Consider the following 12,728-nt stretch of genomic DNA (forward strand, 5'->3'; position numbering starts at 1 on the left):
GCTAGAACCTCTAGAACAATGTTGAATAGTAGTGATAAGAGCAGATATCCTTTCTTTTTCCTAATTTTGAGAGGAAAACTTTCAGTTTTTACTGTTAGAAATTATATTAGCTATGGGTTTTCATTGATACCCCTTATCAGATTGAGAAATTTCCCTTCTATTACTAGTTTGTTGGGTGTTTTTATCATGAAAGGGTGTTGGTCTTTGTCAGATGGTTTTCCTGTATTGAGAAGATCACTTATTTTCCGTTATTAATATGGTGTGTTACATTGGTTAGTTTTTATATGTTAGACCAAGCTTACATTCTTGGATTAAATCCTACTTGGTCATTTGCAATCCTTTTAATATGCTACTGTATTCAGTTTGCTGATGTTTTATTGAGGATTTTTGTACTTGTAGTCATTAGGGATATTGGCCTACAATTTTATTTCCTTGTGATGTCTTTGTCTTGTCTTGGTATCAGGGAAATACTGACCTCATCAGATGACTTAGAAGGTGTTTTCTTTTTATCTCTCTTTTTTTGGGGGCGGGGGAGGGAGAAAGAATTTGAGAAGGCTTAATTTAAACATTTGGTAGAACTCATCATCAGTAAAGCCATCTAGTCCTGGGCTTTTCTTTGTGGGAAGTTTTTTGATTACTAAATCTCTTTGCTCGTTATAGGCCTCAGATTTTCTATTTCTTACTAAATCTCTTTGCTCGTTATAGGCCTCAGATTTTCTATTTCTTGAGTCAGTTTTGGTGATTTGTGTGTTTCTAAGAATTTAACCATTTTATCTACACCATCTAATTTGTTGACATAACAATTGTTCATACTATTTCCTTATAATCCTTTTCATCACTATAAAATTGTTAATAACAACCCTCTTTCATTCTTCAGGAAATTGAGTCTTCTCTCTTTTTGTTTATTGATGGTTCTAGCTAAATTTGTCAAGTTTGTCAGTCTTTTCAAAGAACCAACTTACGGTTTTGTTCAACTTTATTGTTTTTTTATTCTCTATTTTATTTCCAATCTAATTTGTATTATTTCCTTACTTCTGCTTGCTTTGGATTTAGTTTTCTCTTCTTTTCTAGTGTCTTAAAGTAAAAGGTTAGGTTATCGATTTGAGTTTTTTAAAATAGTTTTTAAAGTTTTCAATTATAGTTGACATACAATATCATATTAGTTTTAGGTGTATAACATAGTGGTTAGATATTTAAATAACTTACAAAGTGATCCCCTGATAAGTTTAGTACGCACCTGGCATCATAGATAGTTATTACAATATTGACTATATTCCCTATGCTATATTTTATATCCCTGTGATTGTTTTTATAACTGGCAATTGGCACATCTTATTCTCTTCCCTTTTCTACCCAGCTTTCCAACCCCACTCTGGTCTGGCAACCATCAAAATGTTGACTCTCTTAGTGTAGGCATTTATAGTTATAAATTTCCCTCTGAACGCTGCTTTTGCTAAATTCCTTAAAGTTTTGGTGTATTATGTTTTCTTCTGTCTCAAAGTATTTTCTGATTTCCTTTGTGATTTTTTTTCTTTCTTTCTTTGACTCATTGGCTTCTTTCTTCTTATGCCAACATCTGGAAACTGTCAAGGCAGTTAGCTAGTACAAGTGTAAGGCTCACCTCATTTGTTTCCCATTTCTTAGGGATCACTGTCCTTTGTTTTCTAATATCCAGTGTCTTGAAAACGTTATTTCATACGTTTTGTCCGTTTTCTCAGTTGTTTCAGATGAAAGGATAAGTCTGGTCCTTGTAACTCCATCTCTGATAGAAGTACAAGTTGGTTTCATTTTTAACATTTAAATCTCTAACCCATTTGAAATAGGTGAGAAGTGGATCTAATATTATCTTTTTGCATATGGCTATCCAGTAATTCCAACTTACATAAAATTTAAATCAGTAATCACTGACTTAAAAGTCTCATCTCTTTGCCACCTTTTTTTCTTATTAATTTCTAGATCAGCTTTCTTTTTTAGATTTTCTATTCTCTACCATTGCTTATTTTGTTTATTCATGTTTTAATTTTTTTAAATATTTGGGGTAAGACTAACTTTGTTTACCATAATTGATCTTTTTCAGGGTTCTTTGTATCATCTTGCTTGTTATTCTTTCAAATAACAAATTTTAAAATCACAGTTATAAATACAGAGTTCTCTTGTGAAAGTTAATTTCTTAGCTCTGAGATTTCTTGTGTTCTGATTACTAAGCATTAAGACATATTAAGCAGGGACTAAATCTGGTGACATTCAAGAAAAATAAGAGGAGAAATTAAAATATAATTATATACTCAGAATTAATTGCTCTTGGCTTCAATAGTCTTAAAAGATATTTAAAACAAAAGATCAAAATTAATAAAATTATTATGTTCATTGAATTTTCTTTTGGAAGTATTTTTCTTTTGGAGCCTAACACACACATGTACAAATATATATATATGTAATTAAACATTAGTAAAAAAATGATACAATGTATGCCAAAAACTAGGTTTTTACCAAGATTCCAAGGTTCATTTTTAAACACCTAACATTATTTTAGGTTTGCAAGTATACACTTGTGTTTACCATCCTTGAACAATGTTTACATTCAGTGTGCTGGCTTAATGTTAGATTGATTCATTCCTACCACGAAACTCATCTAGACTTCTTTTTATAGTGTACTCCTTCATAGCAGAAACCATGTGTATTTCCTTTATTTGTCAAACTCAGTGTGAAGATCTGTTAGTGAGGGATGTTGTGGATGTAATTAGCACTTTTTAGATTTGCTTTCTTTATATTCCTTTTTAGATTTTATGCATGTATCAAGTCATATTTCTAGCTTGGAAAATTCATCATCAGTAATTACAGATATTACAGATTTTAACAAATGACGTAGGTAGGTAAACAAAATGACACAGATTTTGCTCTCAAGTTTTTCTTTGTTTTTTACTTATTTCTACTCAGAAATACTGAAAAAAAGTGAGAAACAATACTATAGCCAAATGAATAAGAGAGATAGTAACTCTTAACATAAATTTCAAAAGTATACTGTAATGGATCAGGGAACTTCATGGCCAAGGTTGAATTAGAGCTAAGGTTTTTAGGTATCAGTAAAACTTAGATGGGTAGAAAGAAAAATGGAAGAAAGGGAGAAAATGGAAGAGGTAAAGGCCAGGAAGCAGAACGTTACATGTTAGGTTTTATGTCAGTGGGTGACCAGCCTGACTAGGGTTTTATTAGAGGAGTATTAGTAGATGTAGTAGACAGGTACTAATGTCAGTTGATATTGATGACTTACTCTGTGCCAATCATTGTGCAAAACACTTCACCTATTTTTATCAGTTAATCTTCACAACGCTGCAGTAGATGATTTATTAGTATTTTGAAAGTGAGAAAAATTACTTTTAAAGCAATTAAGCTACTTGCCTAAAGTCAAAGACTTCTAGTGAGAGTCAAAGCCTAGATTCAAACCACTTGACTTCAAAGTCTGTGCTCTTAACTACTGCATGTAAAACTGCTGAGTTATATTTACATAATATAGAAGATCTTGAATGCCAAGCCAATGTGATGACACGTAATTCTTCTTCTTTAATGTGTATAACAATCATGTAAGGGGCAGCCACTTAGCTCAGTTGGTTAGAGCACGGTGCTCTCAACAACAAAGTTCCTGGTTCGACCCCCACATGGGGCACTGTGAGCTGCACCTTCCACAACTAGATTGAAACAAATACTTGACTTGGAGCTGATGGGTCCTGAAAAACGCACTTAAAGTAAATAAAAGTTTACAAAAAAATCAATCATCTAGAGGCCCTTTACCAAGAAATCTTTCAGCAGATTTCAGTTAATCTGCTTAAAGTTGCCAGCACATTTTGAGGTTACTAAAAATGTAGACTCAGGAATATTGGGAGATGCTAGAATTTCAGCGCTAAAAGCAAAAAAACAAGCTTTCAGAAGACTGAAGTAGATGATCTTTCTCTCTCTCTTTTTTTTTTTTTTTTTTTGCATTAGGCAACACTGGACTATGGAATGTATTCTCGAGAAGAAGAACTATTAAGAGAAAGAAAACGCATTGGAACAGTTGGAATTGCTTCTTATGATTATCACCAAGGAAGTGGAACATTTCTGTTTCAAGCTGGTAGTGGAATTTATCATGTAAAAGATGGAGGGCCACAAGGATTTACTGTAAGTTGGTATTACTACTTGTTAAATCTGTTTTTGGGTCCTAAAGTTTATTTACATCCAAATCAGAAAGGTAATTAAACAGAAAAAATTCTGTTTACCCGTCAATTAAGAAATTTAGTTATAAAGAAAACAAGAAATTTGGGTATTAATTTCCAATTACAATAATATACAATTTAAAAATGCTAAAACACTTGCTATGTGGGAATATATAGTAAAGGGCATCAATGCCCACTTTCTGAGTAAGCGCTGAGGAGGGTTTGGGAAGATAATGTTATGACAAAGCATTTCATTTTTGGTTCCCTTAAAAGCTTAATTCATCTTAATAAATGGTTTTAAATGTTTTGATTTAGTCCAGGCAAATTCTTTATGTGCTGTTAGAACTATTCTTTTGATGGAATTGCGATGGTCCTGGCTTTCATTACATTTTTATGAGCAAACTATTTCATATTGGTAAAATTAATTGGAAATATTTAATAAATAAAATATTCAATAAATAAGTGTTTAATAAAAGTATTTAATAAACAATAACTATTAAACATGTTTGGGCAACAAAATTTATGAAGTGTTATTATATTGTCTTTATTTTCTTTCATCTTGCACTTAGCTTCCTAATTCATAGTAAAAAAATAAATGAAAAATAAGTCCTTTTGTACAAGTTAAGGCATATGAAAGTATATTTTTCTGGGGAGCAATTATCATAGTTGACATTTTACTTGGAATTACTGTTCATTTTATAGGAAGGGTGCCTGCAAATGAATATGTGTGTCACCCTGTACCTGCCTTAAAATGTTGTTTACTTTTCTAGCAACAACCCTTACGGCCGAATTTAGTGGAAACTAGTTGTCCTAACATTCGGATGGATCCAAAATTATGCCCAGCTGATCCAGACTGGATTGCTTTCATACATAGCAATGATATTTGGATATCCAACATTGTAACCAGAGAAGAAAGGAGACTCACCTATGTGCACAATGGTAATGCATAGTTCTTCAAATCCAGTTTCCTAAAAAGTATTTTTAAAATGGAATTTGCTTTTGCTTATGTTTTGAAATTGAAGCAAGCTGGGTGATCCTTATATTTTACATTCAAATCTTTAAAATTAAAAAAGAAAAAAAGCAGAGAGCATTAAGTGGTAAGTACCGCTTGTTTTAATGTTCATTCACATAGCTCAACAGTAGCACCTCTGACATGATGGTGCTTTCACCAAATAAGACTGCCAGAATTTCCCCAAAACTGTTGTCATTAAAATAAAACTTTAATTTAAAAATTAATCTTGTTATTGGGAAACAAACAGAAAAACCTAATACTATAAGAACTACCTGAAAATTTATCTCCCCTTTTTGGAGAGTCTACGTACTTTGTCAGAAAAAACAAAATTGTAGAACTGTGTGTATTGTGGAAATAATTTATTTTTTATTCAAGTGACCATAATTCTAAACACTACTCAGTGTAGGAAAGATGTGAATGTTTTCCTCTAAAGCTTTCAATACAAATGAAAGATGGGAAATGAAATAGTGTATTGCTTTTTCTTTGAACATGTGAAACAGAGCTTAAGAATAAACTCCATATTGAAGGCTAGTCACTCTAAAAATTCATTTGTTCAACTTCTGATTAATCTGATGTTCACAAAGCTGATTTATTGCAAGTCTTTCTTAATAAATTATTTTAGAATATAAGTGTATTGACAGCAAACAGTTTTTCATCATTAGGATAATCGATATTATAGAAGAAACCTTTTCCTGAATAATTTACATTGATAGAAAGACCACTGAATTAGAAGTCAAGAAATCTGTTCTACCTATTCAGTCAATCAGCAAAAATACATTAAGTTCCTGTGTGCCAGGCAGTGTGGCAGGAACTAAGGATACAGGATTGAATAAGACATAGTTCTAACCCTCAAGAAAATTATATAAACAAATAAGAAAACAGAATGATAAGAAGCAAACGTAGGGTGTTACAAGAACACCAATGAGTGTTATGGATCAGGAAAAGCTTCCCATAATATATGACACCTAAACTGATCTTAAATAATGACTACATGTTAGCCAGTACACTCCAGGTGAGGGGACTGCGCGACGCAGAAGGCACTATTGTGTGTGTGTGTAGTTAGAAGCCGTCTGCTGGTCCTGAAGCATGAGGTGTGAGTCAAGAAGTAGGGAAAGATAAAGCTGGCAGATCAGAAGAGCCAAGGCAGAGGTAGACTGTATCTCATGTAAAGGAATGTGGTCTCTATCATGATGTGGGGATCCATTGAAAAGTTCTAGCAGTTGTGTGGTGTGGTCAGAATCATATTGTAGATAAATTATTCGGGTATTTTGTGCAAGTTGTATTTAAGAAGCACAAGACTAGAGACAGGGACACCAAAGCTTGACTGTTGCAATTATCCATGTTTTGTGATCTAAAAGTAGAGCACAGGCTAGAGAAAAGGAGGAGGTGGAGTAGAAAAAATGTTAAGTAAAAAGTACGTGGTTTGGTATTTAATGGGTCTCCATATGGAGTCACGAAATCAGAACAGCTGCCAATGGCATTAGAAAGATTAAGTTGGTAGTTAATAAATCAGGGCTGGAAATCTGCAATTTTTTCATGCTTTCAACAAACTTTGAACACTCACTGTGTACTAGTTATTGTACTTAAGGCTGGGACTGCAAAGCTCTAACAAAGTAGGAGTCAAGAATTCTGTTCTAACTAATCAATCAATCAAAAATACATTAAGTTCTTGTGTGCCAGGCACCGTGGCAGGAACTAAGGATACAGAATTGACTAGGACATAGTTCTGGCCCTCAAGGAAACTATAGAATTAAGGCATTTTTTTTAGCCTATTTTTTTCTTCTGTAGAATTGTTTCCCACACAGGATTATATTGAAGATTGGCAGAATTTAAAGTAGGAAGTACTGAAGCACTGCAAAATGCTGTCTGTGTAGTGTTTTTATTTTCTTTTCTATGTAGGTATGTGGTATATTATTTTCAGGATTAGTATAATAGTTAAAAATACAATCTAGAACCAGACTATCTACCATTTTTTAGCTCTGTGACTTTAAGTTATATAACTTAACTCTGTGTTTCCATATCTGTAAGATGTTTAATAGCATGCCATCATAGAGTTGTTAGGATCTTTTAATGAGGTGATATTTGTGAAGTGTTTAGGACAGTGTCTGAAACATAGTAAGTGCTGTGTGTTTGTTTAGATAAAAAGGTAAGTAGAGAATGAACATCATCACTCTTATTCCCCTTATTCACAATAGGTTTTCAAGTGAAAGTCTGCTTTTGATGGGTTTAGTCAGTCAGCATGTACTTGTTTATTCTCCGCCTGGTATGGTAGAGGAATGTAAAAGTAATATACCAGCCTCTACTCTCAAATGACATTTCTTATTGGAAGAACAAGATGATACCATTTATTCATTTAATAAATAACTCTTAATAATTGAAGTCTGTATAAGTGATAGGGAGATAAAAATGAGTGGTACCTATTCTTACATCTAAAGGAGAACGAAATATAAAACAGTTTGGGGGATATAACTTTGGGATAGTTGAAAGATCTAAGAAAACTAAGCATTGGTTTTGGCTGTATCATTAATACCAAAATTTAAAAAACTCTGAAAACTGAGCTTAATTTTCATTAGCTTGGGGCTAAAACTCATTTGGTGGCAAAACCTGACCTGAACTGACCTGAGGATATTTATAGTCTTAATCCTACTTAGTGTGCCTATTCATATGTTTGTTACAGGAATATTGGTGTATTTGATTACAGGGTATTTGATTACCCTGCTGGAGATGTTACATAATTACACGGTAGATGTACAATATATGAAAAATCCCCAAAATTCTGAGTTCCAAACACTTCTGGACTCAAGATTTTTGGATAACAAATTACTGGTTAGACTGCACATTAATTTTAGACAATATATAGAAAATATAGATAATAAGAGTACATTGAAACTTGCCTATAAAATTAAAATCGCTATGATATTACTGTAAAACCATTAGATTAGCTAAAGTGAAAAAGATAACACCAGATGTTGGAGAGGAACTTTCATATATTACCAGTAAGAATATAATACAATACAAATACTTTGGAAAACTCTGTATGAGTTTCTTACAAAGTTAAACATACACTTCCGAGCCATTCCACTCCTGGATCTTTATTCAAGAGGAATAAAAACATACGTCCACAAAGATTCTTATATAAGAATGATCATAGCATCTTTCTTCATAATAGCCAAAAACTGGAAGCAACCCAGATGTCCATTAACAGATAAATGGATTTAAAAAAACAACTATGGTATACAAGGAACTACTACTACTCAGCAATAAACAGGAATGAATTGCTGATACATTGGTAGAGCAGCATGGTATTGATACAACACTGATGAATCTCAAAAAGCAGACAGACATAAAGTATATATACTGTATGATTTCATTTATATGAAATTCTAGAATATGCAAAACTAGCCTGCCATGGTAGAAATCAGTGGTTGCTTCTGGGCAGGAATGGCCAGTGACTGGGAAGGGGCATGAGAAAACATCCTTGGAATGTTAGAAGTATTCTGTCTTGATAGGGTGTGGTTATACAAATATACATTTTTCAAAAATAAAAAGTACACTTAAGATTTTGTGAATTATAAAGCAATTTTTTAAAAAAGCTTCTCCATAGTCTCACTATTTGGAGAGAACCACATTTTGGATTATATCCCAATACTTTTTTAAATAATGTATTTGTATAACATTTTTATAAATGGAATTGCAGTGTGTATGCTATTTAGTAATATGCTTTTCTTTAACTCAAGTATATTGTAAACATTTCCCCATGTCATGAAATCTTACATAATTATGGCTTTGTGGTGTTATTGTTCTTGTTTTAAAAGCAAGAGTTCCCTTCAAGCTATTTGCTGGAAACTTAAGTGTAAAATAGATCAAAGCTGAGCTGCTCTGGTTGAATGGGAGGAAGGGGAGAGAGGAGGAATGGTGAATTACAAGATCTGTAAGACCCATTCTAGATCTAAAGGTGTACTTTCCCTATGTAGGAGAGTTACAAGTCAACATGACTCTTTACATATATTTTTTTCCCATGTTCTAGCTAAATGGAAAAATAACAACTAACATTTATGGAGCACATACTATGGTTCAGGCTTTGGTCTAAGTGCTTTGTGTGAATTAACTCATTTAATCCTTGTAACTTTAAAGGGTAGATTCTTATTCCCGTTTACTAATGGAATGCTTCAGTGGAATGAGATTGGGTGATTTGCCCAAAGGTCAGTCAGTTTGTGACTGATGAAGCCAAGATTTGACTTCAGACCATTTGGCTCCAGAGTTCCCCACTGTATTATAGCTGCCTTTCAAAATAAGCTGAATCATTCTGTTTTGTACCTATTAAAAGATAGATAACTTCCTGTGATAATTTTGCCTTTTCTGTTTTTTCTAGAGCTAGCCAACATGGAAGAGGATCCCAGATCAGCTGGAGTTGCTACCTTTGTTCTTCAAGAAGAATTTGATAGATATTCTGGCTATTGGTGGTGTCCAGAAGCTGAAACAAGTAAGGATGTTCAAAATGATGTAGGTCATTAAAATACTGTGAGATTCAACTATCAGTTAAATGCCCAGATTCTAGATCCTGAATAGTAGAGTCTGAAGTGATGAAGATTGGATTCTACTAGTAGTTAATTTAGAATATACAGGCTACATCCCACCATAATGAATTCTAATAAAAAAAATTGTATTGTGGTTCAGTGGCTCAGGTCCTTCAACTACCCTTGGCAATTTCTCATCTAGAAGCTGGTCTTGGTAATGTTGGTGGCAAAATGAAAACCATGTCTTAATGAATTGCAGGGTTGACTAGAGAGTCCGCATGAACAGATGGCCAAATTAGTGTATGAATGGATCCGAAAAAAGCACAAATTCCTCCTTTTTCTTAGTGAATTTACAAGTATTTACTGCCTGAGAAATAGCTTGCTAAAGCAGTGGTTTTCAAACTTCCTGACCATGACCCAGTTAAAAATTTGCCTTACATTCTAGCCTAATACATTGTACTTACACAGTAAATATAAAACTGAAAATAAATTTCATGAAGCAAACTTATCCTTGTGTGTAATTATTCTGATGTTTATTTTTTGTTCGTTGTATTTTTTTTTAATACTGGTTATGACCTCTTAATAGATTTTATGACCCAGTAATGGATTGTGGCTAATATTCTGAACACTTTTCTAAGGGACCATGAAAAATATTTATTTTTAAGCCATGTCTTATATTTGGATTTTTGTTTTAAGATGTAAAGTGTTTTGCCATAACTGTGTTTGTTAGAGCAAAATTTTGCCACAATTAGAGAAACCATTCAAAAAAACTGGATACTATGTAAATAGCATTTATTTTGTTATAGGAAATACTGTGAATGTTATTAAATAATTCATTTTTCACTAAGGAATGCATTTTAAGGTATGCAAGGACTGGAGTTCTTCACGTGTGTTTTCCCGGGTCACCATGGTTAAAGGAGTGACTTTTAACCAGTAAAAATGGCTAAGCAGTAACTCACATTGTTACTGCAAAGACTAGTGATATTTTCATGCATAAAAGGCAGCATATTTTATATGTAAATTATTTTCCATTATGAGATATATAGTGCTGGGGGAAATGGTCAGTTCTGATTACTTTCTGGAGTAATTGTTCTAAATTTTCAATATTTAAATTCCTTTTAAGCTCCCAGTGGCAGCAAAATTCTTAGAATTTTGTATGAAGAAAATGATGAATCCGAGGTGGAAATTATTCATGTTACATCCCCTATGTTGGAAACAAGGAGGGCAGATTCATTTCGTTATCCTAAAACAGGTACTGTATTCCCTTGGTGTATTTATATTCACTCATTTCTACTTTCCAGACAAGATTCTCTCTGTAATCCAAAGTTATGGTCAGCATTGGTCATTTAGAGCCCTTAGTAAGGATGGAATGTTTATTGTCACTGAAGTAGATTTTTTAACTACAAGCTGATCCTTTTTAATTATTTTCAAAGGTGGGAAGTGCACAGAACTGGTTATTTCAAGGAATGAATAAAAAGGTGTCTCTCTAGGAAATAGAGATTTTAAAGGGCTTATGTCTCTACTAAATTGGTAATTTTTCCCTTTTTGCCATTTACAGCATTTCAGTTATATTAGGTTAGTGCAAAAGTAATTGCAGTTTTTGCAGTTATTTTTAACCTTTTAAACCGCAATTACTTTTGCACCAACCTAACAAAATCATACAGAATTTCCCCTTTTTTTATTTCATACTGACTCTTGATGCTTTTTGGCCTTTTTTTATACCCTATTAAAAACTATGAATTTGAAGTAGAATTGTGAGATTCTGACTTTCAATAAAGCTCTGACTCTACAGTATTCCTGATTTAAGTTTAAGAGGATTGATCTGGCAAAATTAGTCTGAATAATTTTGAATATGCATTACTACTCATTTATGTTTCTTTCTAAAGGCACAGCAAATCCTAAAGTCACTTTTAAGATGTCGGAAATAATGATTGATACTGAAGGAAGGGTAAGTATAAAATGTTAGGTTGTTTTTTTTTTTGACTCACTGAATTTGCTGAGACATACATAGATCATGATTTCAGGTTGTCCTTATTTTCCACTTTGAAAACTTTCTGCTGGTTCCCAAAATAGGAATATGGGGATATGCATATTTACCATTCCTTTCCAATTGTTTCTCCTCTTTGTCTTTGTTAATTCTCTAGATCAGTATTTAAAAGTTAATTCTCTAGATCACCTGGTTATAGACAGGTGAGTTATCTTCTGTGTTAGATACATGTCTGCGGTTTATTAAATATCCTACATTTCTCTTGTAATGCTATCCATTTGGACAGTCAAATGTTTATAAGCTGAATGCACACAAGATAAATTACAGATTTAATTAAGACTTTTTAAAACAGCTTTATTGAGATATAATTCATATATAATAGTTTTACTCATTCAAAGTTTAAAATGGCTTTTAGTATAATCACAGAGTTGTGCAGCCATCACAACAGTCCATTTTAGAACATTTTCATCACCCCAAAAAAGAAACCCCACATTCTTTAATTAGACCCCAATCTCCCTATGCTCCCCAGCTCTGGGCAACCACTAATCTACATTCTGTCTATAGATTTGCCAGTTCTGGACATTTCATGTAAATGGAATCATATAGTATCTAGTCTGGTTTATTTCACTTAGCATCATGTTTTCAAGCTCCATCCATGTGACACCATGTATCGGCATTCATTACTTTTACTCCATTGTATAGGTAGACCACTTTTTTTTAATCCATTCATCAGTTATGGACATTTGGGTTGTTTCCACCTTTTGGCTATTATGAATAAGGTTACCATGAATGTGTGGGCATACGTTTTCATTTCTGTTGGCTAGATAACCTAGGATTGGAATTGTTGGGTTGTATAACTTTTATGTTTAAACTTTTGAGCCAAACTTTTCCCCAAGTGGCTGCACTATTTCGCATTCCCACCAGCAGTGTATAAGGTTTTCATTTTCTCCACATCCTCATCAACACTTGTTACTTTTCGTCTTATTTGTTACAGCCATCCTAGTAGGTTTGAAGTTCTATCT

General features: G+C 33.1%; 1 protein-coding gene across 5 annotated transcripts in view; it reads left to right on the forward strand.

The window, feature by feature from the left end:
• DPP8 (dipeptidyl peptidase 8) overlaps positions 1 to 12,728 on the forward strand; it is a 52,486-nt gene that overhangs the window by 12,789 nt on the left and 26,969 nt on the right. For all 5 annotated transcript variants that reach the window (XR_004423198.1, XM_033107983.1, XM_033107982.1 and 2 more), the window contains exons 5-9: positions 3,982 to 4,155; positions 4,961 to 5,129; positions 9,575 to 9,685; positions 10,843 to 10,971; positions 11,606 to 11,667. Coding sequence is in view for 4 of the 5 variants with exons in the window: in XM_033107983.1 (XP_032963874.1) it covers positions 3,982 to 4,155; positions 4,961 to 5,129; positions 9,575 to 9,685; positions 10,843 to 10,971; positions 11,606 to 11,667 (645 nt within the window). In the remaining variant the exon portion in view is untranslated. The remainder of the gene's footprint in view (positions 1 to 3,981; positions 4,156 to 4,960; positions 5,130 to 9,574; positions 9,686 to 10,842; positions 10,972 to 11,605; positions 11,668 to 12,728) is intronic.

This window comes from Rhinolophus ferrumequinum, chromosome 6 (assembly GCF_004115265.2).
Source record: "Rhinolophus ferrumequinum isolate MPI-CBG mRhiFer1 chromosome 6, mRhiFer1_v1.p, whole genome shotgun sequence".
NCBI lineage: Eukaryota > Metazoa > Chordata > Mammalia > Chiroptera > Rhinolophidae > Rhinolophus > Rhinolophus ferrumequinum.